General features: G+C 42.3%; 1 protein-coding gene across 3 annotated transcripts in view; it reads left to right on the plus strand.

Moving 5' to 3' along the window:
• Nucleotides 1-27,829, plus strand: part of TBC1D4 (TBC1 domain family member 4) — a 93,804-nt gene that overhangs the window by 20,289 nt on the left and 45,686 nt on the right. For 2 of the 3 annotated variants that reach the window (XM_081002913.1, XM_081002914.1), the window contains exons 2-3: nucleotides 19,955-20,551; nucleotides 26,116-26,205. In XM_081002913.1, coding sequence (XP_080859039.1) covers nucleotides 19,955-20,551; nucleotides 26,116-26,205 — 687 coding nt within the window. Of the gene's footprint in view, nucleotides 1-17,193; nucleotides 17,282-19,954; nucleotides 20,552-26,115; nucleotides 26,206-27,829 lie in introns of all 3 variants that reach the window. The other variant, XM_081002915.1, reaches the window with a different exon arrangement.

Genomic DNA, 27,829 nt, shown 5'->3' on the forward strand with positions numbered 1-27,829 from the left:
GGTTACATATGCTTCAGATTACATATGCTTCAGGTTACAGACTCCGCTAACCCAGAAATAGTGCTTCAGGTTAAGAACTTTGCTTCAGGATGAGAACAGAAATCATGCTCCGGCGGCACGACGGCAGCAGGAGGCCCCATTAGCTAAAGTGGTGTTTCAGGTTAAGAACAGTTTCAGGTTAAGAACGGACCTCCGGAACAAACTAAGTACTTAACCCGAGGTACCACTGTAGTCCATCATTTTCTAGCTTTCTACCTTCAGGGAGCCATTCCCACAGTGTCTCGTCTTATGAAAAACCTCTGTGTGCTGCTCCCAGGACTCTGCACATTTCAGAATATTCTGGTCCATGTTTTCAGGGTGTGCTCTTTGCTCATGGAGAGCATTGCCCAAGCCTGTTTCTCAGCACTCGCCTGGGGCTTTATGTTGCAAAGTGAGATCAGGAACTGTGGCCAAGATGCCTTTCAGCATTGCTCCTCTGCCACTATTGATCTCACGGAGGAATCCCAGATTTCCTTGGCACACGGTACGAGAGCCAGAGGCAAAAAACAAACACTGTTGATAATCAAAATAACTTTTTAATTATTCCAAATTTCTGAACGATTTCTCAAACCCTCATGTTAAATATTTTCCACTACACAGCTTTTTATATTAGGAAATAAATAGGTTTGCTAGCTTGTTACAGAAGGGGCGCAGCGCAATTCTATGGGTGTCTACTTGGAAGTAAACTCCATTGAATTTAATTGGGCTCATTCCCAGATCCGAGTGCAGAGGATTATATTGTGCAAATTTTAGTGCGTTAATTGGTCAGTTTGAATACATATAAGTAAAAACAGAATTTTTGCAGCAAGAAAAAAAATCTTTACTTTTATTTGCACGTTGCTATAACAGGCATTATCAGAAAAAGCATTCCTTCTTTGTGGAGGATAACCAGTTGCAATGGAGGAAAAAGCTCCTGCAGCTTTAACAATGGTGTAGAAGCAAGAATTTGAGCAGTTGCAGTTTGTCAAGCAGCAGCTACGAAAAGTGCACATATGCTTTCTCCGTTGCATCTGACCAACCTTTTGTGTGGAAGGAGAGAGGAAACAGTTTGTAAGATGGTACTTGCCACCTTCAGTTTCTATAAGCAGAATGATTTATTTATATAGTAATCAGCAACTCAAATAATCAGGACAATTGGATGTTTGTCAAGTGCCTTACGTATGTGTTTATTCCAAAATCCAAGGGGGCTTACTCCTAGGTAAATGTGCCTTAATTAATTAATCCAAGCCTTAATTGATTAACCAGCGAATCAAGTGAATACTACACCCCTAAGCGTAAATGTCGGAGTGACCTGAATTTTCTTTTCCAAAACAACTCTTACATCAACAAGTTCGCCCCAGCCTGCAAGATGACTCTGGTAAAATAATTCCATTGATGATATTTATACTGCAACTGTGCCTATCTTTAGTTGCTGCTGCTGCTGCTTAAAGTCCTATTTAGAGCCACAAGATGAGCTGACACTCGACACCCCAGCTCTATCACCCTAATACTTGTTCTTTTAAAAAAAAGTAGGCCAGAAATGCAGACTTCCAAGTAGCCTATTTGCTTTAATTAGAAATGGGCATGCATGAGTTAGCTTGCTGAAAACAGAGTCCGCAGCTCAGCACTAGAAGTTATTCCATTTGTGTGTCCCTTTTACAGTGGTACCTCGGGTTACATACGCTTCAGGTTACATACGCTTCAGGTTACAGACTCCACTAACCCAGAAATAGTGCTTCAGGTTAAGAACTTTGCTTCAGGATGAGAACAGAAATCAGGCTCCGGCGGCACGGCCGCAGCTGGAGGCCCCATTAGCTAAAGTGGTGCTTCAGGTTAAGAACAGTTTCAGGTTAAGAACGGACCTCTGGAACGAATTAAGTACTTAACCTGAGGTACCACTGTATTAAGTGTCTGTATCCCTTTCCACACCACTTAAAGGTACAGTTTTCTCCATGTCTGTAGGGAGCCTAATATATAGTGTCTGGTTAAAAGAAGGAAAACGGGCCCCTCATACCTTTGGCAGTGTGGAAAAGAGGGAATTTCAGCAAGGGTACATCTCACGACAATTGCATCTTGCCCTCTTTTCCGTGTGGCCAGCCTAGATTCCCCCTCTCCCTGTAGATCAGATGTGGGGAACCAACCCTTGGCTCTCTTGATGTTGCTGAAATACAAACTCTATCATTCCTAGCCATTGGCCATGCTTGTTGGGGCTGTTGGGAGTTGTAGTTCAGCATCTGGAGGGTCAAAGATCCCCTGACCACTGGTCCTGCCAGCTAGGGATGGTGGGAGTTGTAGTCCAACAACAGCTGGAGACCCAAGTTTGGTCTAGGCCCAGTGTTTGTAAAATCCATTGGTTGGCCTATCTGCTTCCCTGATCGCTTGACCCAGATCTTTGCTATTGGGATTCCTTCTTGGTAGTCCTTGCGAAATGTTTGAAATGGTACTCCCCTCCGCGATTGAATTATGTGCCTCTGATGACATCTCTATACATAAATCAGCTTCCATTACACTCTTCCACCTGGTCTTTCTCAAGTGACTTACATACTAGAGTACGAATTACGTACGCCTGCTGCTTCTGAGCTTTTTGAAAAGAGCCATGCCGTTGCAAAATAAAGCAGGATGCCAATAAAAATGTCCATATCATGAGACTACGTGGAAGGCATGTCCACACATGGAACAATCTGAAATGCTCTTGGACAAAGTATGCACGTCTTTTGATGACATTGCCTGATGTAGCTGTTCATGTATATCTAGTGTATTGTTATTTGTTTTGTTAACAAAAATGTTCGCAATAAAAAAGTGTTTTCTAAGAGGCACGCCCTTCGTTCTGCAAGCAGGTGCCCTCCTGTTTCAGAAACTGGATTTCTTCCAACCTTAACTTGAGTGAGTAAGGATTTGAACTTACGTCTCTATAATTTAGTCTTTTGTTCTGAGCTAGTTTGGTGGTGGTGGTTGTTTTTAGATTTAATAATAATAATAATGTATTATTTATTTATTATTTATACCCCGCCCAACTGTCTGGGTTTCCCTAGCCACTCTGGGCAGCTTCCAACAAAATATTAAAATACAATAGTCTATGAAACATTAAAAGCTTTCCTAAACAGGGCTGCCTTCAGATGTCTTCTAAAAGTCTGGTAGTTGTTGTTCTCTTTGACATCTGGTGGGAGGGCGTTCCACAGGGCGGGTGCCACTACCAAGAAGGCCCTCTGCCTACTTCCCTGTAACTTGGCTTCTCGCAGTGAGGGAACTGCCAGAAGGCCCTTGGCGCTGGACCTCAGTGCCCGGGCAGAACGATGGGGGTGGAGATGCTCCTTCAGGTATCCTGGACCGAGGCTGTTTAGGGCTTTAAAGGTCAGCACCAACACTTTGAATTGTGCTTGGAAACGCACTGGGAGCCAATGTAGGTCTTTCATGTTATGTAAAAGATACTTCTAGTGGTGAATGATACCCCACAATTTGGAGTGGCACATCTTGAACTGATAAAGCAAGTGGATACGCAGTGGTGCAAAAACAGGGAGGAAAGCTGTGATAGCTTGCAGACTGTGTAGGATCAACCTTGCTTTGAGGGACAACTGAAAGTCATGGTGATGTAATGGGATTTAATGGGCCCATTGGGATTAAGAATTAACTTTCTCTTGGCAGTACTAATTAAGTCAATGATTGGCATGTAGAAACAATAGTGTGAAGAACAGAGGGCTTCTGTATTTCAAGGATCCAGGCAGGATACGATGTGCAGTGTTGTAGCCCTGGATAGACTGTGTATTTTAGGAGGGGGAAACCAATGTGGGATCTGTTTTTAAAAGGTGGAAATACACCGTCCAACTTTACAGCAAAGCTGCTCTGCCATATATTTGAAGCCAAAAAATAAAATGGTGATTAATTGTGGAACGTCTGCAAGTCAAGTTAAGAATCAGTGGTTTATGTTAGTGTTTGGCTCTGTTTAGGATGTAGTCAACTTCATTTGCTGAAAAAGAAAATGCAATCCTCTGCACACATACTCGTGAGTAAGTCCTGCTGAACTCATTGGGAGTTTCTTTTGATTCAACATGCATAAGGCTGAGCTGCCAGAGTGGGAGCGGGTTAATAGAATTAGCTGATTCTTTCCATTATTTGTGGCTGTGACTTCAACAACAGCTTGATGTGCAGAAATTATTTGGTGATGATGTTTCATTCCGTACAGAGAGAACGTTGACCTGCTGATTTCTGGACACCTCATTGCTTGCAGAAGCACTTGAGCAGCTGGCCTTGTTTACTGAATCATTTGGCCACCCCTGTATGTAGGGTAGCTTAATTGCTTCCGTCATCTTGCTGCTTAAGAGCTGAACTAGAAAACTTCCCATATGGTTTAAATACTTTTTTCTGTCTGTAGTCTCCATCCTATAGTAGTATCCTTAAAATAGCAACTCTGAGAATGTGTTCTGCCTTACTCTTCTTCGGATACAACATCCTTTGCTTTCTGGCTTTTTTACCATGGAAGCTTGTGCTGTATTTGAGTTTGTAACCAGATACAGAATAAAACGTTTAGCTAAAGTAAGGACTCATAGCTCTGGTTCTTTTTCTGCAGCCTTGGAATGATTTATCATAAATAAATCTAAATAAGTCTAACCGAGGGCACATTTAAAGAGGCAAATGCAACTTTCCACATTTCTGGAAACTTGTAGTTAGATATCCTTGTTTGTAATAAATATAGAAAAGGGGCCTTGTACGTTTTCTTTTATGTGATTGGGAGTAATGTCAAGGTTTGGGTCTCAATTCTGGCAATATTTAACTAGTACTGGCTTTTCAGGAAGTAACATTAGTATGAACAAACCTGAAAGGAAATAAAATAAACCTAAGCTTTTCTGTTTTCCTTGAGTAAATGGGTGAAATCAAAGCAAGTTTTGCAATGATTAGTTTCTTCCTTTTTAGTGATAGAAATATAGCTGCTTCAATGGCAACTCTTTCTCACTCTGAGAGTACATAACTGCATCTTTCTTACAATTGGAGTTGGTGTCATTGCAAGTGCCATGTTTAATGCTGTTACGACCCGTTAATGGCAGGTAAAGGAAAAACATTTAAATTTAGCCATCCCTTTTATATGGTGCTCTTCTTTTGGAGTGGTGCTGGCTTCGGAAACTTTTGGGGAACCCTTCGTATATAAACTTGTCTCACGAGGAACCTGGCCCCAGTGACCAAGCTTCCACATCTTGCTTTAGATTCTAGGAAGTGTTTGAAGTCAGGTTACCAGATTTTTTTTCAAAGAATCTGGGAACACTTTTTTTTTAAAAAAAAAAGAGAGAAAAAAAGTTATTAAAAAAAGAAGTAGTAATATCTTCTCTTCTGTGGTCTCCTCTGTTGCGTGGCCTTCTTCTGGGCCCCAGCCTGCTCTCTTGGAGCACTAGCTGCCGTGGAGCAGGCTTGGGTCGGGCCAGGGCTTGGCCACATGTCCTTGCCTTCCCGGTGCTCTCCTGCCTCTCCTCCTCAGTGGTTGTGACACGACAAGTTTGGGGCTCCCCTCTTTTTTCTTCTTTCTCTCTCTTCCTTCTCCTTCTCCACTCCTCCATCTCCCTGAGTCGGCTCCAGGGTTTTCCTGGCGCTGGAGCGCCGCTGGCAGTCGGCTGGGTGCTCTCACTCCCGGCTCGATTTGGGTCGCCCGGGGGGGTGCCAGCGGTTCCCCCAGTTGACGCACCAGGCACCCCCGGTTTCCCCTCAGCAGTGGTGGCAGCAGTGCCAGCAGTCTCAGCAGCCCGGAATCATCCTGGTAGCGCAGTTGTCTCTAGCTAGCTTCAGGAGCGGCTCGCTGCCGTGGCGCCCGCCATTTTGCCTCGCTGGAAGTCCCCATATGATGTGTCTTGTGCCGTTGAACCAATCATGCAACATTCATTCCCTACTAATAAATCTACATCTGTAACACTTAAAATATAAATCCAGGGACATTCCAGGGATTGGTTTTGTCTGGGGACAGATTTGTAAATCTGGGGACGTCTGCTAACCATAGTTTGAAGTGCACACTCAGTTTATTCAGTGCATTGCCCTGGCTTGTTGGGGCTGTCTATCACATTGCATAACCTGTGGGAGGGACGCGTTGTAGGGGGAAGATCTGTAACAAAGCTGTGCCTTGCAGAACTTTATCTGGTGCTCTTGGTCCTATCCGGGGCTTCTCAATGAAAATCTTCCTCTGAATATGCCTTGAGCTGTTCTAAACTTCAATCTTCAAACATTTACTAATATGGTAAACAAGATTTTGCGAGCCACCAAGTCTCCAAACACCAGAGATCTAGGATTTATCAAAGCATGCAGTAGCTGTTCATCATTCTTCTCCCTGTTTAGTTACTGGGGAAGGGAAGAAATGTGAATACAGGCAGCTTAATGGGCTTCTGCTGACACTTTCATGTCAGTAGCATTACTCTAGGGTAACGTGCAAGTGTTAATGGATTTTATGCCTTATCGTTGCAGGCAGCATGTTCAAGTCTGCGGTGTAGCCCAGTGTTTGTTCTATAGCTGTAGCACTAATTGGAATCTGTATGCCACCTTGATGGGCACTCCTTGAATTACGTGTTCTGTACCCTGGCAATAACCCCTTCATGCAAAAGGTCTAAGTTTTGTAAGTAGCTAAAGCCTGCAGACCTCTTGAGTTCAATGGAATTCTGTGCGTATAATAAGTTTTATGTTGATGCTTCAGCCAAGGACCAAGCTAAAATTGATAAGGGGTGTGTAGATGGAGGAAATAAACCTAGTGTGTAGCTGCAAGTAGGTAAATCAGTGGTGAGATTGTGTATTGTGTAATTACTGTCATGGCACCCTTGGCTCCATCAGGACCTATGACCAGACATGGTTTAGCAGCCACAGTTGGAAGAGGAGGAGAAGCAGATTTGGAAGACTTGAAGCAGATGGGAAGACTTGGGTAGAAGCAGATTGGCACCATACGCACCAACTCTGTGGGACTGAGGGCAGCTTATACCCCCCCAAAGTATGTGAGGAAGGGGCAGAGTCCCTCCCCCCCAATCTTGAGGAGGCTCGCCTTAAGAAACTTTAGTATAATCAGTCGGGTGGCTTCAGACAGAGCAGACTGGATATTTTTCCCCCTAACAAAAACAGATTTGAGGTCAAAGCCTAACAAATATACCATGGCGTAAATCAGGCACTGAAAATATTTGAAAGCAGTATGGGAGCATTTTAGTATCCCAGGCCGCTTCTGTAGCAGACTTTAAAATTGCCAAAAGTTTCTAAAGTTAGTAAGTCGGACTTCTTCAGCTGATAGGCCCTGTGGTTCTTGGTTTGAACAGAGACTAGAAATGGCCTCTACTGAAAGTAATCGTGACTCTTAAAGCATATTACACTATTCACTTTGCTATGCTTATTTCCCACTAGTGGATCTGGAATGGGTCACCCACACTGACCGAATCTTGGATACATCTTGGTTTGAACCTGTTTTTGTTTGTGTTTAGTAGTAGGCATGTCACATTACGATACGATATGTTGAATTGCTTGGCCTTGCTGGTTTCTTTATTTCACAAATGTGATTTCTTTAAAATAAAAAAATCTGCAATCAATATGGATACTCTCTGTCCCATCAATGTGAGAGGACTGACCCACCGAAGCCAACGCCCCTACAGTCTTGAAGATCCATCAAAACTGTTCTAGAAATAAAGCAGCTGATGTTCTTCTTGGCACCTAAGGCAGTGGATCTCAGCCCATAATACACTTGCTTAGTCTTGAGCTGCTGCAACACTTTGTTATTCCTGGCATGGGCAAATGCCAGCATCCAAGGAGTGTGCCAAGGAACTCTGCCTGCCTCAGGAGGTTTTGGATCACTTCTTCTCAAGCAACCTCCTGTTCTCCACCCCTACCCCTCTCCCAATCCTATGCAGCATGGACCACTTATGGGACTCAAGAGAATTAATAGAAGCACTTCACTCTGTAAACTGGAGAACCATCTATTCAAATTGGCGGACGTTAGGTAAAGCTGAGGAGTGTCCCGAGTAGCTCTTCGATCAGGACCAAAGTACTAACAAAAAGTTTTGCTTGCTTAATTCTGTACACCAGGCTGCTGTTAAAGACCAATGATTTTCACAAATTTAACACAAGCCCTGTGTACTTGATAGAGCGTCCATTCTCTGCAAGGACCAATTTTCTTGAAAATAAATAGTTCACCCCGTCTAAACTAAATAATACTACTTTGATGCAGATGAGAATGTTCTGAATAAACGTTGACACTTTGCTGTAGCCGCAGTCTAAAGCTGGTCAGATCGGTTTTGCCCTCATCTTCTCCTCTTCCATTTTACTGCCATATATGAAAATATATGTTCAGTTATTATGTAAACCTGAGTGTTTTATTGCTTGTGGTCCAGATGAGGAAGGAAAGTAGACCGCATAATTGCAAAACGCTGTTGGTTTATTAAGCCTCGTAACTTTTCTTGGGAACGAACCCTTTTCTTCAGGGAATGAACGGACTTCAGTGTTTACAGTGCAGTTTCTTGCAATATGTTAATTTCCAAGAATAACTCGTTTTGACGTGTGGCAAAATAGCTGCTCCTCAGCACTGACATTGGAGTGACCTTAAGGAAAGGTACTAATAAGTTCTTAAGCTTTACTGAAAATGGTGGGATATAATTATCATAACATCTCTTTTGTACAAGGGTGAGGAAGCCACAACCCGCAGGCGTAAGTTGGCCCAGCAGACGTCCCCGTTTGACCTGTGAGTCTGTTTCTTCCCAACCGTGGCTCCATACCGCATCCTTGACATCGCATAAGACATCGGGTGGGAGGCAGGTATAGGTGCAGCCTTCACTTTGAAGAGCGTTTCCTAGTGGTTTCAAGAGAAACTTCCTGGAAGTGCATTTCAAAGGCGATGTCTCTCAGCCAGTGCTAGAAATTCCCCAGGCATTAGGCCTGTTTTACAACTGGTGCTGGTCCAGTTTCAACCACATGGAGATCTCTGGATGCCAAGATTGCAATGAGATCTCTACCTGGCTGGCCCCTCCAGCTTTCTTAAGCAGAAGAGCTCATTTTTTGCATTTAAATCCCAACTTTTCCTCCAAGAACTACATGGTTCATCCCCTCCTCAGTTTCTCCCTACAATGACCCTGTCAGGGAGGTTAAGAGGCTGTGACTGACTCCATCTGAAATATTTTCCTTGAACCTTGAATTTGTTTTATTCTGGATTGTTTTACTTGATGTTTTAATGTGTTGTAAAACACGGAGAGACCCCCCCCCCCTTAAAATATAAAGTGGTATAGGAATGAAAATAATAATAATACAGTGGTACCTTGGTTTTTGAACGTAATCCGTTCCAGAAGACCGTTTGAATTCTGAAACGTTTGAAAACCGAGGTGCAAAGGGCGGCCTGCAGAAAACTGGAAAAAATAACAGGTACATGCAGCAAAAGCCGTTCGACTTCCAAGGCACATTGGAAAATGGAAGCATTTACTTCTGGGTTTTTGGTGTTTGAAAACCAAAACATCCAGCTTCCAAGATGTTCGAAAACCAAGGTACCACTGTAATAAGAATAAATTTCATGATTACAACAATGCCACCTAGACATTCCTTTGTGGCAACCGTAACCAAAGTTTAAGGTGCCATTTGGCGATTAGCTTCTATATCTGAGTTTCTAACACTGCTTTGAAGTGTGTTTTCAAGTAGTTTCTCTTGAAACTGCTTTGAAACACACTTCAGAATGAAGGCCAAGTTTAGTATTAGATTGTTAATGCAGGAATTACGGAGAAGACATTGTCGTTTTAAGGACTTCATGATGACAAAGTACTGTATATGACAATAGATGTGTTTTTTTATAGCTTGACGTTTTTCTGACTTACTAGATTTATCCTTTTGGTAAGTTTTTTTGGTGGCGTTAACAGCTTATTTTGCTTATGTTGAATATATTCCTTGTTAATGTTGTAACGATGTGTGAAAGAAAGAAATAACTGGTGTGTGTTTTTATATTTCTTGCTAAGGAAAGGAACATTTTGATCTTCCCTTTCCCTTTCGCTCAATCGACTTCATTCGCCTCTGTGATGTAATCCATGTAAATTTAATTATACATTTGTGTGATCCCCGTTTGGCTGAAATCACTCTGTGATTAATTCAGCACTTTGTGTTGAAAACTCATGATATCATATCTACCACCAGTAGAAGCAATGGCACCAAACAAGACTGAAAAAAAGCTGTGCTTAAGGAAATAGTTCTATCAAGTGCTATTTTTCTAGAAAAAAGAGGGGCCGGAACAAACCCTTGTTCTCTTATAATGGTAATGGCGCCCACCTGAGAGGTGCCAAAACTGAGTCCCGGTCAGAAAAAAAGCCCCAGTTCTACCCTACCAGATTGCTATTGAATAAAATTGAAACTAGATGTCATTGGTTTTTTGTACAGCCCTGGTTGAGAGCAGGATGTTTCAAAAGCAAAATCTGGGTGATTGTTTAAGCATAGCAGCTAATGTTGAAGTGGGATGTGTTATTATGAAATGTTGTGCACAAGCAACGAAACTTATATCCTGGTTTCTGTTCTGACAAAGAAAATACTTGAGGAATATTTGGCCTTCAGAGTTTAACGGTCAGTTTTCCGCTTGGTCATTCAAAAATGTCAGGATTCCGTTGCCTTTTGCCCTAGAAGTTGTTGTCTTTTACAGTTCTTTTCCCAGAAGTGATGTTGCTTTAAAAAAAAAAAAAAAGGGAAGTGATTGATGAAAGTTAAAAGGCTGTTGATGGGAAAACTAATTAACCTTATATAGTTCAGTTCTTGTTAGTAGGAGAAAACGTTAAGACTCTGAAGAGCAATAAATCAGATTAATTATCCTGCTGGATGCAGGCATTTGAGGCCAAGAACCAAATCATCTTGATGTGGGAATTGTATGAGTAACTTGGTTGAAAGTTGGCTTCATAAGTTATGAAGCAGGGTGCTTTGTATATTTGCAAGATGGATTAAATGTGATGGCTGGGATCCAAACAGTTGCATTAGGTGTGCCCAAGAGCTTTGACATGCGCAGTAGGATTTTGCATTGTTTTTTTCACAGTAACCTGCAGTCCCATTTTGCAAATGCCTTCAAAACTTGCCTTGGTTCTTAAAGCAGTTTGTTCAGTGGCAAAGAGGACCAAAATAAAAAAAATAATAAAAAAGGCCAAATTCAAGCCTTGAGCCCTATTAGGCACTCAGAATAGCTCTCTTGCTTTCAGACAGTATTAGGCAGCGGAGCAATAGGTGCCGCTGGTCGTTTTAGTCAGTTCCATGTTCCGATTTAGGTTCTTTCCTCTTCAAGCCTCACAAAGCTTGAAAACATTAACTTATCAAATGTGCAACACGTGTTACATGGATGCAAAAAGGAGGAGGAGGTTTCACTGTTCCATAAATGTGCAAACTTGGAAGATTCATGTCCGAGGATAATTGCCACGAGAAAATGAGCAGCAGAAAAACACACACCTCTGATTCACTGCTCACTAATGCTTGAATTAGACCTTTTGGGATGTACAGTGGTCCCTTGGTTCTGAAACGCCTTGGTACTCAAACAACTTGGAACCCAAACACTGCAAACCTGGAAGTAAGTGTTCCAGTTTGCGAACTTTTTTCAGAAGCTGAACATGCTCCGTTTTGAGTCTTACGCTTCTGTTTTGAGTGCCACACTTCCGTTTTGAGTGTTACACTGAGGTCTGTCTGTCTTTGCTATTTATTTTGCGTTGGTTTTTTAATTTTAATTTTTTTTGCGGCTCTTTTTGTTGTTGTTTTTGTGACTGTGTGGAACCCAGTTCAGCTACTGATTGATAGATTGTGTGACTGCAGTCCATTGTTTATTGCTTTCATTTTATGGATTAATTGTCTCATCAGATAGTAATATTCATATTAAATTGCTGTTTTAGGGGTTGTTTTTAAAAGTCTGGATCAGATTAATCCATTTTGCATTACTTTATATGGGAAAGTGCACCTTGGTTTTGGAACGCTTCGATTTTGGAACGGACTTCCGGAACAGATTACGTTTGAGAACCAAGGTACCACTATATAGCTGCAGCAGAAAACAGCAGCTTTATGTCTCTTTTGTTCTGTCTTACTCTAATAATAAAAGGGACGCGGGTGGCACTGTGGGTTAAACACAGAACCTAGGACTTGCCGATCAGAAGGTCGGTGGTTCGAATCCCCACGACGGGGTGAGCTCCCGTTGCTCGGTCCCTGCTCCTGCCAACCTAGCAGTTCGAAAGCACGTCAAAGTGCAAGTAGATAAATAGGTACTGCTCTGGCGAGAAGGCAAACGGCGTTTCCGTGCACTGCTCTGGTTCGCCAGAAGTGGCTTAGTCATGCTGGCCACATGACCCAGAAGCCGTACGCCAGCTCCCTCGGCCAATAAAGCGAGATGAGCGCTGCAACCCCAGAGTCGGTCACAACTGGACCTAATGGTCAGGGGTCCCTTTACCTTTACTCTAATAATATGTCTTGAAGAGTTTCCTGTTCTTATAAGTGATGAGCAGTGACACCTTGCAGCATGGAGATGTCTCTCTCTCTCTCTCTCTCTCTCTCTCTCTCACACACACACACACACACACACACAGAGAGAGAGAGAGAGAGAGAGAGAGAGAGAGAGAGATGCTGTTTTGCTGTGGTGTTTGGTTCTGACTTAAATTGCAGCATGCAGCTGTGATAATGATTTCTTCATAATACCTCTGTAAGTGCTACACGGGCTGTTGGTAAAATGCATTTTTTCACTTGCAGAATTATCTTTTTTATTTTCTTAGGGACCCTCCTGTTTCTTTGGGAGCACTCAGTTCACTAAAGTTCTTAGTGAGGTTTTGGATCAGGCCCAATCCTTCAAATGGAAGAGAGCACCCATCTCTGATCCAGGTAGTGCAGAGAGCAAGTACTTGGCCTAGTTTTCCCCATGATAATAAACCCATGCCCAGTGTGTACCACTTCTGACTTCAAGCCCTGCTTGGAGTCCCTTTAATAATTTAATAATAATATTAAATTAATATTTTTTTTATTTGTACCTCGCCCATCTGACCGGGTTGCCCCAGCCACTCCCAATTTCTCAATCTTAAAATCAGTTCTAAGCATTACTACAGGAAGTCTGCCTTAAAAAATTAAAAACCTGATGCAAACTCATGCCTTTCAGTGTGAATTTCTCCTGACAAACACATTATTTGTTGTTTTTCTTAACAGAGTCATTTTTAGAATGCTGTTTTCCTAATATAATGCATTTTCTTGTGTTTTTTCACATTTCACCAATATATGCAATCTTATGTACACTCATACAAGGGTACCCGACATGGTGGCTGTCGTGGACTACAACTCCTAGCAGCCCCAGCCAGCACAGCCACTGATTGGGGATGATGGGATTTGTAGTCCGAAACATCTGGAGGGCACCATGCTGGATACCATTGCCCAAGTATATGCCTTTTCGTACATATTACATGACTGGAGAACTGCATTGCAAAATTCAGAGAAGTGCATACAGTGGTACCTTGGGTTAAGTACTTAATTTGTTCCGGAGGTCCGTACTTAACCTGAAACTGTTCTTAACCTGAAGTACCATTTTCGCTAATGGGGCCTCCTACTGTTGCTGCACCACCGGAGCATGATTTCTGTTCTCATCCTGAAGCAAAGTTCTTAACCTGAAGCACTATTTCTGGGTTAGCAGAGTCTGTAACCTGAAGCGTATGTAACCTGAGGTACCACTGTACACTGGTACATGTATAAAATCTGTATGTTCATCTGGTATGCTGGCCGAGACTGCAATGCGCTCTATCCAGGGCTACCTTTGAAGGTGACTCAGAAGCTACAACTAATCCAGAATGTGGCAGCTGAAGCGTATGTAACCTGAAGCATATGTAACCTAAGGTACCACTGTATTTATAAAGATGTGACTGTGCTTTGGTTCAGAGATTGTTTTGGAAAGTGCAAATCTGCTAGGTTTGTCTTTAAATGTGAGTTTACTGTCCCAATCCCTACGTGCTAGTTTCTCTGCAAAGCCTACTTTTCCTGAAAACTCATCTCTGTAGAACTGAATGGGCCTAAGTTATGCTCTGGTGGGGCTTAAATGTATGAGATTCCTGATCATTCTTCAGCTGGGAAGTGATTGTTCCATATAGTTAGTAAACCTTCTTCAATTGGTCAGTGGCCGTATCTCACAATTGAATTGCTTGAGGCAGCAGTTGGTGGAAAAATTTGGGGTTCACTGAAGGACACCACGAGCTGCCAGGGGGTTTATGCAGGAAAAACCTTTTGGAGGCAGGAACCTCTTGGAACTGGAAACAACCTGTATTCCTGTAGTATCCATTAATTGAAGCTTCACTGCACATACCTGTATTTTTTTTTAAATCTGGAGACGAGCCAGAACAGCCAGTCTTTCAAGGCCACAGATAAAATCACCTTGATTAAAATGTGTGCAAGACAAGTTCTTGCAGACCTAACTCTGTAGACGGCTATGCCCACATTCCTACTTTGGGTTATGCAGAGGGCAGCGTTTTAAAGTACGTCAGACACAAATTGCTAGGTAAACAGAAATGCTTTGCCCAACGGTTCAAGAGTAGCTTTCATATTGCTAGGACTGGGTTCGGAAATAAAGCTGAAATAAACAGGAAACTGTACCAGGGACTGCGCTCGCCTGGAGGGCTTGTGTGTGTGTTAACTCTGGCTTGCTTGTTTATTGAACTTAAGATGAAGAAATCTACCTTTACCTCTATTAGGCTGAAGCCTAAAATGCACCAGTTGTGTTTTGTGGAGTCCTCTTTAAAAATGAGTGAACAGGATGACAATATCAGGGGTTGGTGTGGAAGCAAAAGAAGTTATATGCCCATAAAGGAAGCAAATGTGTTGGACATCTTGGTTTCGTGAGGGTTATGCTTCGTCACTCAGTTATATTTTGGGCATGAAGTTCTTCTGCCTTTACTTCTTATGTCTTGTCTTCAATAATTGCTGCCAACACAAGTATAATTTTAATGGATTTCTAGCATGTGTTCAGGGTTGTGTGTTGCAATATAGCAGCCTCTTCAAAAGATCATTACGAGGGAGGAAGTCTGTGTTGATGTGGTAGTGGAACATTAAGTTTTCAAATATAGATGCAGAGCTCAGAAAATGAGAAGTAATATTGATTGCAAAAGCTGAGGCTGGCCTATTTTCCTCCTAAACAGAAGCAGAAATGTTTTCAGCATAGACATTCTGGAATGTGGTTTTGTGGAGAATAACGGCTGATAGAGAATCTGTGCTAGAGATGTGTAGTTCATTTGTTAGTGGTGAAGGATAAACTTGCTATTTGTCAGGATAAGGCTACATGGGGACGGGACATTTGCACATTGTGCCACAAACATTCACACTTCAAGAAAGGTGATATCCTTATGTAATTGTATATACTTGTACTGTTATGGGTTTGTGGGTGTTTCTGTGTTTCACATGATTCCAGATATTTATTGAAGCTTAACTGTGTAAATACAGGCATGGCAACTCCTATCTCTGACCTAGATTCCTGCTCTGGGGATATTTCACTTCCCAGTATACCATATTTTTCGGCCCATAGGGCACACCGGCCCATAGGGCGCACCTAGTTTTTTGGGAGGGAAATAAAGAAAAAAAAATTTATTTCCCCCCCCAGGCGTGGGGCTGGGGTGGGGGAAGCCCGAGCTTCCCCCCACCCAGCCCCCAGAACAGGCAGCTCTCCACAAGCCATGGGAGACCTGCGCGACTTCACGCAGCCCTCCCACGGCTTGCAGAGAGCTGCGCGAAGCCTGGAGAGCGAGAGGGGTCGGTGTGCAGCTACCCCTCTCGCTCTCCAGGCTTCAGCGAAAGCCTGCATTCGCCCCATAGGACGCACACACATTTCCCCTTCATTTTTGGAGGGAAAAAAGTGCGTCCTATAGGGTGAAAAATACGGTATGTTGCTCGCCTGTTCTGACATATCTTGAAAAGAGCCTGCTTGCCTGGAGGTGCAGTCTGATGCACCTGGGAGAGTTGCATGCAAGTTAATATTATTCTTATTATCCACAATATATCCACCCCACTAAAACCACACTCCTCCCCATAAAACTACCTCTGGAGCAATTCCCTGCATGTGGTTATTAAGCATGTCAGGAGGAAGGCTAGGCTAAATCCCATTTCCCTGGCACTGAATTAGTATGCACTGGGATTTTTTTATTTTTTTATTTCGTGCCCAGCCGCTGTCGGATGTGGTCCATCCTAGACTGGTTTAGCACTTCATCGAGAGTTGGGGCTTTATGTTGCTGAAGTAAACTTGAAAATACTTGCCACAGGTGCAGTAAATAAATATAAAAGCTAGGGTTTGATTTTGTGCAAGAAATACATGCAAGGATGGTTATTATGGCAGTATCCGACAACAAGATTTAGTTGGTTGCAATGATCTCATTACTTCAGGTTGGTATAGTATTGTGCATCAACATTGCAGCTGGAGTTACAAAGATGCCATATTGATAGTCATTTCCGTCTGGATTCCATCCTTTGATGGGAAGAATGAAGGGTGGAAATCCATCAAAGCTGCAACAAGTCCCAAACTGACTATAAGAGTTATATTATCTGCTTCACTTGTAATGTTGGCAGACAAGTTAGAATAAAACTGCAGGAGAGTTTTGTAATATTGCCCCCTTTCCACCTTCTCCTTCATTTTAATGTTTGATTATATTTCTCTCCTTTTTTTCTTCCATGTTTATGTGTATCATTCCTTTCATACATATATTTTGGATGAGCACTTTAGGTCCTCTTTCACTGCTCTTTTTTATTTGGTTTTAAGGGGTATTTTGTTGTTGTTGTTTCTGGTTCTGTTACGTAAATTGCTTCGAAACACTTTGGCGTGAAAAGGGATTGACAGAATAAAGTTGTTGAGTGTTTTGTACACAGATCAGGACAAACCTCAGTACTCATGTAATGAGAGAGGAGGGTTCAACACAAGATGCTGTAAGCAAGACAATTGTGATTTACTCTAGCTAAAGCTGATGAGAGGTTAAGGAGAGCCAATGGAGAATAATTGTTTGCCGCCACCCCAACCCCTATAAATAGGAATGGATGTGATTGGAAATTTGGCATAAATTGATGGAACTTGCACTCTCTGCACTGAACATACAAGGTCAAGAATGTATGTGCTCTGGGTCATGTATGGGGAATGTATGTTCAGAACGCTTCCGCCATGTTTGAGTGTTGCTTCTCTGTTCACAATTTGCAGTTGGTCTGCATGTGTCTGTTGTAATTCCTGCTTCTTGGTTTGCGTCCCTCCAGCAACTGCCCCTCTCTTTTGAGATCAGCTTGGCCAAGGAGACTGCTGGGAAGCCAGTGGAAAGATTCCCCTCATGTCTACATCATCCAAGTGAGTCAAGTTTGCCCTAGCAAAAGGAAGAGCCTTTATCTATGGATCTTTCTTACTCTTTCTTCCCCGGTCTCCTAAGCAAAGCTGATGTCGTACCAAAAATCCATTTGGTCCAAACTTGATGCATCAATACCATTGGTTTTTTGCTTCTCTCTCTCTCCAGCCTGCTATCTCCTACAGGTTGTGCTCTCAATAAATAGAGGCTGCTAAACTAGCTCTGTGCCCCAATAGCTTTGAATTCAAAATCTTCTAAATTGCACCTGTCTCTTCATAGAGCAAAGTAATACATCCCTTGGCAACTGCAGTCTTGAGCAATCAATAAACCTGCTCCTTTAGATACAAAGCTTGTTTATGCTTGCTCACAGAAATAAGAATATGCTTTACCTACTTTATGTGCATCTTTATGATCAATATAATAACACTTAATGAGTAGATGGCAGACTTTCCACTTTGATCTTGGAAGCAGAGTCACGGTTGGATAATGCTTTTAGGCTGAAGTTTGAGTTAGTGTTTATAAAATCATGTAATCCGAAGTGAGGGCTCTTTGCATCAGTTAGAACCATTCTCCAGTGTTTACTTGAGTGTAAACAAAAATAAAGTACTAACACTTGGGTTTATGTATTTCAGAGATGCTCACATGTGAACAATTCAAGGGGAATTTTAAACATCTGTGTGCATGATACAATATATTACCCATAGTTTACAATCCATCCATGTTTATACCTGCAAAATACTTAAACTTTAGTCTGCTTATGTGAGTCAGACTCCTTTAGTTTAGTTTTAATTATATAGTTTTAAGAATGCAACTAAAAGCGCCTGTAGATAGTTAAATGCTTGACACATATGTGCTTCCTGTCTTTTAAATATCAGGAAACACTCTGCTTTTGAATCTGTAATGACTGTTCCTTGAAAAAACATGCAACTGTTGCTGTGAACAGAGTGTCTAAGGAAATGCCGTGAAATAGCTGCCAATTCTGTAGCAAGACAGACTTTTTTTCCTTGCAGAGGAAGAAAGTCTTTCTAAATAAAGTCCTCTTTCTGTTTCTGGGGTTCTGTAGAACTTTGAGAATGCCTTCACTGTTCTGCTGAAATGCCAATAACAAGGTACCACTTTGTTACATATGGAATAGGAGAAGCTTCTAGCTTACTAAATCTTAAGCGCTTACCTAAAAAATTCATAAAGAAAATATTCGTGCAGCTAGTGTGTTATGTGTATAGCATTTCATCTTTCGGGGGAAATTTACTAGCAGAATAGCTTCAGCTTTTTATATGTGAGATGTGTGGCAGAACTAATACTATTCACAGGCTTCTTCACTTGAAGTATTGTATTGCTATGTATTTCCCATTTTCTGTATCCAAAATGGATATGGTGGTCAACATAAGCTTGCATCCAGTGGTGGTTTTGTGCTGCTGTAAAGCATATCCCATCAAATGAAAATTGGCTGCCCTACCTTGTCCATTCCCACAACCACCTACCATGGTCGCTTGAATTCTCCCAAAATTGTATGTATTCAAACTCCAAATGGATAATTTTTATACTATGGGAGCATGTCATATTTTCCTTTGATAGGTCAACGCTCAAACTAAATAAATGAACTATTGGGTTGTATCTTTTCTAAACCTGTGAGATCAAGCTGATGTTGAAGTTCAAGTAGAAAGTCACCTTTATAATGAACAAATTTCTTATCCATACTCGAGTCTTTGAAATTTGAAATTGTTGCACAAATTCTTCTGTCGTAAGAAAGGATGCTTTTTATGCTTAATAGTCATGATGGAGAATGTTTCTGAGGATTCTAGGGCTCGAACACTTGTGATTAGAAGTGTTGGTAGAATTGCTTAAACCAGTTAGGCATTTTTCTGCCTGTTGTGGCAATTGTAATGTGCTCTGCTAGGTGCTGTATGGTTTTTAATTATATTTATATAATTATATATTTAACTTTTAATATTTAATATATTTTTAATTATATTTTATTACTTCTTTCATTTCTTTTACTGTAGTTTATTGTATTTCAGTTTGCATTCCATCGAATTCAAATTGCAAATCAATAAAATGCAATATAAGAAATAAAAGAAGCAGTCAAATACAATTGTAATCAATGTAAACATGCTGTAGACTACCAGAATGAAGTTTGTGGAGTTCCAGTGGTCTATGGACCACAGTTAGACAATTTGTGCTCTTCACCCTCTTCTCCAAGCTTGCAGTACTGGCAAATACTTCTCTAGTAGATGTCATTGTCCCCTGCCCAAACTGAAGTGTGTGTCTTTGTGGAGGGAGAGGTGATAACAGAGATGCACTCCCTGTCTTGGTTATGCTTAGATTTTTCAGTGTGTCCTGTTCATGAATTCATGAAGCAATTGATAACTACAGAGGCATATCTGAATTCTATTTAGAATCAGTACAAAAACAGAGAGAGCATACAGTCCCTAATCCTCACACTCTCCAGTCCAGGTAATCAGGTCATTTTATAGGTAATTGTTTGAATCTTCCATAAGATCTTCCTTCTGTGTAAGGACTGGGTTACCCCTTTTTCTGGACGCCCATCCAAGGCAAGTGTAAGGCAAACCTCCACTCCAGAGACAGTGCCCTTCTCCTAAAGGAAGCGCCTCTCTTTTTGTTAAAAAGTTTTCTATTTTCATTTTGTTAATGATGATTCTCTTTCTCCTTTTCTAAAGGTTCCAGATGTCATCAGCAGCATAAGACAGGTTTGCAAAGCAGCCCTGAAAGAGGACGCCAAGCCTAACAAAGACAGCGAAGATGCCTTCTACAACTCTCAAAAATTTGAGGTTCTGTACTGTGGCAAAGTGATGGTGGCCCACAAAAAGGCGCCTTCCAGCCTGATTGACGACTGCATCGAGAAGTTCAACCTGCACGAGCGTCAGCGCCTGAAACTCTTGAGCGAGCAGAGGAATGCAGAATCGATCACGGATCTTATGGAGTGCGATGGAGAGCTTCCCTCTTCTCCCTTGGACAGTCCGTTTGAGGAGGTGGACGGCCTAAACGGTGGTAGCCCCGGGATGTTCATAGTTGGAAGCCAGCCCAACCTGGCCAGCTTGGCCAGCTCCCGCGTCTCTTTCCCCGAGCGCATTTTGGAGGATTCAGGGTTTGATGAGCAGCAGGAGTTCCGATCCCGGTGCAGCAGTGTTACGGGTGTCATGCAAAGGAAGGTTCATGACAATAGTTTGAAAACACAATCCCGGAGACGTCACGCAAGTGCCCCAAGCCACGTCCAGCCTTCTGACTCCGAAAAGAACAGGACAATGCTTTTTCAGGTAGGTTCTGTGTGTAATCCAGAATATTCGCAGCCAGGAGGGTGGAGTGAATGGGAATGGATTGAGGTAGACAAATTCACATACTACTGTATCTTTACTTAATATCTTTAAGCTGGAGTCCTTTTGTACAAACATGCTTGGAATCTGATCACTAACAAACAACAACAACAATAATAATTTATTATTTATACCCCGCCCATCTGGCGGGGTTTCCCCAGCCACTCTGGGCGGCTTCCAACAAAACATTAAACATTAAACATTAAAAGCTTCCCTAAACAGGGCTGCCTTCAGGTGTCCTCTAAAAGTCTGGTAGTTCTTTTTCTCTTTAGCATCTGGTGGGAGGGCGTTCCACAGGGCGGGTGCCACTACCGAGAAGGCCCTATGCCTGGTTCCCTGTAACTTGGCTTCTCGCAGCGAGGGAACCGCCAGAAGGCCCTCGGTGCTGGACCTCAGTGTCTGGGCAGAACGATGGGGGTGGAGACGTTCCTTCAGATATACTGGACCGAGGCCATTTAGGGCTTTAAAGGTCAGCACCAACACTTTGAATTGTGCTCGGAAACATACTGGGAGCCAGTGTTGTCTTACAAGACTGGTGTTATATGGTCTCGGCAGCCGCTTCCAGTCACCAGTCTAGCTGCCGCATTCTGGATTAGTTGTAGTTTCCGGGTCACCTTCAAAGGTAGCCCCACATAGAGTGCATTGCAGTAGTCCAAGCGAGAGATAACTAGAGCATGTACCACTCTGGCGAGACAGTCCGCAGGCAGGTAGGGTCTCAGCCTGCATACCTGATGGAGTTGGTAAACAGCTGCCCTGGACACAGAATTGACCTGCGCCTCCATAGACAGGTGTGAGTCCAGAATGACTCCCAGGCTGCGCACCTGGTCCTTCAGGGGCACTGTTACCCCATTCAGGACCAGGGAGTTCTCCACACCCGCCCGCATCCTGTCCCCCAAAATCAGTACTTCTGTGTTGTCATGATTGAACCTCAATCTGTTAGCCGCCATCCATCCTCCAACCGCCTCCAGGCACTCACACAGGACCTTCAACGCCTTCACTGGTTCTGATTTGAAAGAAAGGTAGAGCTGGGTATCATCTGCATATTGATGGACACCCAGCCCAAACCCCCTGATGATCTCTCCCAGTGGCTGCATGTAGATGTTGAAAAGCATGCGGGAGAGGACTGAACAACACAAGTTAGCAGGGGAAGATCCTTACACAGATCCCTTATTAGTCCAAACAGACTCCCAGTCAATGCATCAGAGTTGGAGAGGTACTGTTGGTCGCAAAGCACCAGCGATAGCTGCTCTATACTTCTTGCAAGCTGCAGCATGAACTTGCTCTCAGACAATAAGCTCTCTTATCAAAATTGTGTTTGCTCCTAAAGCTAATAATAATAATAATAATAATAATAATAATAATTAATTTATTTATACCCCGCCCATCTGGCTGGGCCTCCCCAGCCACTCTGGGCGGCTTCCATAGAAACCAAAAATACAGTAAAATATCACACGTTAAAAACTTCCCTGAACAGGGCTGCCTTAAGATGTCTTCTGAATGTCAGGTAGTTGTTTATCGCTTTGACATCTGCTGGAAGGGCGTTCCACAGGGCGGGCGCCACTACCGAGAAGGCCCTCTGCCTGGTTCCCTGTAGCTTTGCTTCTCGCAATGAGGGAACCGCCAGAAGGCCCTTGGCGCTGGACCTCAGCGTCCGGGCATAACGATGGGGGTGGAGACGCTCCTTCAGGTATACTGGACCGAGGTCATTTAGGGCTTTAAAGGTCAGCACCAACACTTTGAATTGTGCTCGGAAACGTACTGGGAGCCAATGTAGGTCTTTCAAGACCGGTGTTATATGGTCTCGGCGGCTTCATCAGTAAAACAAAATGAATCTTAACATCAGTGTTTAGTGGTACAACCATGGTTTTCAGTCATAAGGCGAACAGAATAAGAGGCTGAAATTGTGCAATAGGTTGAAAGACAAGGTTCCCAACTTCTGATTAGTGGTCAGTGTTCTTAAGCATTTAAATTTCTAAATTCTTAAAAGTGTTGCCTCTTTGGGCCTGAAACTGACTACGAGAATTTGTCTGTCAAATGACTTACAGTTGAACTAAACCAGTAGTTGGACACTCAAACCATGGTTTGGCTACTAAAACAATAAAATATACGCTATGTTAAGAGTTCTTCTGCTTTCATTTCATGTTATTTGTTTCCCTGTGCACTTGTCTCCATTCTGCAGCAGAACAGTGAATATTACAATGGTTTCTCAAGTCAGACATCATGCCAAACTACGGTTTGCTAACCTACTTCAGAACGTATTTTTCTCAGTCGATTTGCTGGCCAGTAATCAACCATAGTTTATAGCTTGGACATTGCACCAAGCCATAGTTAAGCTACTGCAATTGTGCATTTGAACAGAGCTGAAAGGGAATGCAAGATAATGTACCATAGCAATCAAATACCTATTTTGTGTGTGTGTGTGTGTGTATATATATATATATATATATATATATATATATAGCATTCCCAAAGCAAATCCTGAACAAGCAAATAACTATTTCTTGATGTCCTATCTGCCTTAGAATTTATACCGAAAATAACCCGAAAAAGCAGGAGGCAAGATAAGGCTGTCGTGCCAGTTCTAAGCATTGCTACACTGCATTGGGGAGAGTTCAGTCACCCAATAGCTTGCCAGGCGCTCATTGTTGAACACACAGTTAGCTATGCATAGTTTTAATTTCCTAATAATACAACATTATCTTTTACAGTCTGTGGTGATGCCACACCTCTGTATACCTTTCCTGTAGAGGCCTTAAAGGCTGTGCCATCACTACTAAGTTTAGCAGGCAGGGTAAAACTATTCTTTTTCCACAGGACTATTAAATTTTCTGCTGGCCAGGTAGATTACCCTTTAGGTTTTGATGCAGTTGTTGCCAGTATCTGATGCAGGAACTTTGCAGAAGCTAAACAGGTCTGGATCTGTTTAGTGCATGCATGAGAGATTATCAGGGAACTCGAATGACACATGATGGAACTTAAGGAAGTACCTATAAAACAAGCACAGCTTTGTTTACAGTATAGCCCTGTTCATATTTACTCAGAAACAAATTTCCAATGTGACTCCCCCCCCCCCCCCAGTTTATGTTTAGGGCTGTAGCCTTTAATTGTTCTTTTAATGAAACAATATTTTTACATATCTATATCTGCACGTGTACAAACACAGAGATATTAAACAGCCCTGGCAACTATTTTTGGCAGGCAGATCTGTTAAGAGGATTTAAAATTAAAAATTACACTTAACGTTGCAGACTGTAGTCCACAAAAACTTGTGCCATCAGTTCACAATCTTCAGATGCTGCAAGGCTCCTTGTTTTTATTACGAAACAGTGCAGTGCCTTACAGAAGTGAGCCCGGTTGAGTTAAATGGAACTTTCCCCTAACAAGTGTGTATAGGACTATGGCCAACATGAATGCTATTCCAGAATTTGCAGGCATAATAATAATAATAATAATATTTATACCCCGCCCATCTGGCTGGGCTTCCCCAGCCACTCTGGGCGGCTTCCAAAAATATTAAAATAATGTAATACATCAAACATTAAAAGCTTCCCTAAAAAGGGCTGCCTTCAGATGTCTTCTAAAAGTCTGGTAGTTATTGTTCTCTTTGACGTCTGGTGGGAGGGCGTTCCACAGGGAGGGCGCCACTACCGAGAAGGCCCTCTGCCTGGTTAAAGGCAATAGTTTATATCAGGGGTTGGCAAAGTTTTTGTGGCTTGGGCCAGTTCACGGTTCCGCAGTGGGCCAGAGTGTGTGTGCGCGCGCTCACATGCACAAACGCTATTTCTGGCGCTCCTTCCAGCGCAGAGGAGGCATACGCAGCTTTCCATTGGCTACAGGAGCTTCCTGCAGCCAATGGGAAGCCAGCCAGCGTCGCAGAAGGCGGTCCCTGCTCTGTTCTGTGCCAGTTTAGCACGGGAGCCGACCAAGCAGGCAGCAGGGGTCCATGGGCCTTAGGAAGCCAACCCCTGTTTTACATGCTTACTATGAATACCCCATTGATTCTCACTTGTTAGATTGTTGGGAACTTGGGTTTTTATACCTGAAACTCAATTTTACTACAGCTAACGAGGAGACCCAGGACAGGGTTGGGCATTCGCATGCATGAGAGAGAGAGAGCGGAGACTGTAGTCATCCACGCTGATCCATGCTGCTCAAAGCCATTTCAGCCCTTCCTTTACTGCTTCTGTTCCTCCCCTAGATATTTTTTCATCTTTCCTTACAAATTACTTGCTCCTTCATTTTACTCTCAGGCCTCACCCTTTTGTTACCTTATTACTAAGGATTCATCTACAGTGGTCACTTAAAACGTTAAAAATGCGTTATAAACCTGTGACATCAGAGGGCGCTATAGAGCAGTGATCCACTGCCAATGGAAAATTGCATTGAGAGTTATATTACTTTTTTAAAGCATTTTTACAGGTCAGTGTAGATCTAGCCTAGGTCTGGGGCTAGCATTGCTAAAGGCTGCTGGAAATCAGAGAGTTGTCTGTAACATATGCTGTATACTTTCTCCTGGCCCAGTATGCAGGTTATAAATGGTAAAAAAAAGGAATAATATGTTCAGCAAATGGAGCGAGAGGAGAAAACTTCACAAAATGAAATATAAATTTTGATAGGAATATGTGATGGTTGGTAGGTTTTAACCTGTGAGGCCAGGATTGTAGTTTGTAGCACTGAGGAAGCAATGGCTCTAAATAATGGAGCAGTGTCTCTAAATTACGTTTTTGTTTGGTTGACCACCACCTTAAAAGCATACCAAAGCTAATTATATACTGAAAAAGATACTGTATATGTTCGGCTGATAACACAGCCAGCGATTTGATGTACAGTACTGCTGATAAAATTCCTTGTCCTGTTCACACTTACTTTCTGCTTTTGGTGTTTGTTAAATCTGTAAACATGTGAGATTAGCTTCTGGATGACTGGTTAAGATGATCTTCAAGATCCCTTAAATTGAAAATATTTGCAGGCAAGGTTATTACTGTAGCATTTAGAGCAAATTCATCAATGTCTATTCTTAAACTGCATGCTGATGCTCTTCCTGGTTCCTCTTGACTATTTTTCTGTACCTCGTAATTCCCATTATTCATCTTCTGTCACCTAGTTTTATTCTGAATATTTCCAGTTGCCTTGACTTTTTGGAACATTTGAGAGGCTTGTTGTTACGGAGACTTCAAGCCTGTGTCTTCTGCAGGAGCTTTCATGACTGACTACTCATCCCACAGATAAAATGGAATCCTGAATAAAACAAAAGCAATGCACTTGTGAGGCTGAATATATTATATGCCTGTTCCTCTTTCTCTATTCCAATTGTTTTCAGGTGGCTTAGCAGAACTGTCACCCTGTCTTTAATCATTACTGCTGGCATAACATCAGTTTTTGATACGCTTCCCGTTGATAAACAGGCACGAGTAAAAATTTCTGGCGCCTCAAGTCTCAAGGATAGCTATTTGTCCATGATGTTCTGATTGCCTTAACATGTTGTTGTTGTTTTCTCTCTTTTCAAGGTTGGTCGATTTGAAATTAACCTCATCAGTCCAGATACGAAATCGGTTGTGTTTGAGAAGAACTTTAAAGATATCTCCTCATGTTCTCAGGTGGGTATCCAAGCTAGGTTAATAGTGTTTGGATAAAACAAGCTGGGCATCTTCAGAATAAAAACAGGTTTGGAAAATTAAGTGTAAGCAGAAGGACTGAGGTTGGAGGAACTATTTGTTAACATCTGCTTAGTTGTTCCTGCTTTTTACTGTAGAATTAAGGGAATGCCAGAGAATTATCCTGCAGTATCAACAACAGAGACATCTGTTAAGTTTCATGGTGTTTGCTGCTGATTTCTCATTTCCACTCCTCCTTGTGGTAATCACTTTTTCTTAGGTTATCATTTAGAACAACAATTTGAAATTAAAAATAAAATAAAATTGAATTATCAGTGGGTACTTTTAACATGCTTTGCCTACTTATTGAAAGAGAAGTTTCGGTTCATTCTCTTTATTAAGGTAATTGCAGGTGAAAATCTTAACTGTTCTTCACATCTAAAATTAAAAGTATCAAAGAGACAAATGATGAAATAGCGCGCTGGGGTATTTCTTGATCATTCCCCTGCCCCCCCCCATGGGGTCTCGTCGTGACAGCTAATCCTGTTACATGTGCAAAACAGATGGACCTGACCAGTGAATGTGCTTTGTGATAGAGATAGTGAGATACACGCTTCTGTGGGCTTTGTGTATGGAAGGCAGTTTCTGCTTGCAATTCTCAGTTGCACGATTGCAGCCACTATTTTCCAACAAGACTTGCAGGCAAATACCTTCATCACGTCATCATCTTTCGAGGCGGTTGCTGCGTTCTTAGTTTCCTCATCACCGGTTTTAGAGTTCTCAAGCATGCATTCTCTTGGACTAAAATAGCAACGTCACTTCCAACCAGCTGTTTTCTAGTGACTGACACTTTTGCAGGAAGATTGCATGCATTGAATTTGTACAAGCAGATCACAAATATCAAAACATATCAGTATGGCGTTGCGTGTCAGAAGCAGCTGTGAGAGTTTCCCTGTACTGAGAACAATAAAACAAACTCACCTGTTGTTCTTGGGATGTTGAAAAACCTTCCCAGGGAAGACCTAAGAGGAGAGAACCTAACTGACAGGCACACCAGTTTTAAGTTTTAGGGTTTTTCCCCTTACACACAGTTGTCTCACTTACTGTGTTGTGGTAAGAAGCAACCCTGTGGTTACTTTCACTCCCTTAGTGCTGGTGAAGGAAAGAGAATCATCTGCTTGCTTTTGATTCAGTACGAATTTCTGCTCCATTTCTGTTGTTGTCTGAAGTCCTTGCACTTCTCTTCTGCAAGGACTTTATGATATAACTGAGGGGATCCACGAGATAATGTTGGACTAGAACTCCCATCTGTTCTGGTCAGCATGACCGGTGATAATGTATGGGGAGAGCTATAGACCAGCAGCACGTGGAGGGTTGTAAACTGCTGGCAAAACCCCATAACCCCCACTGAGTTCAGTAGGACTTAACGCACAGATAGGCATGCATAGGATTGCAGAATGAATACCTTCCTCCTTTAAACTGTTTAGTGTGGTCAGTGCTGTTCTTGGCTTCTTAAAATCACTTTATTTTTCATGTTTTCCATTTTACTGCAAAACTACTTGAAACATAATCATCATTATTTTATTATTTATACCCCACCATCTGGCTGGATTTCTGGGTGGCTTAC

Source organism: Podarcis pityusensis (genome assembly GCF_964106645.2).
Source record: "Podarcis pityusensis genome assembly, chromosome: 4".
Lineage (NCBI taxonomy): Eukaryota > Metazoa > Chordata > Lepidosauria > Squamata > Lacertidae > Podarcis > Podarcis pityusensis.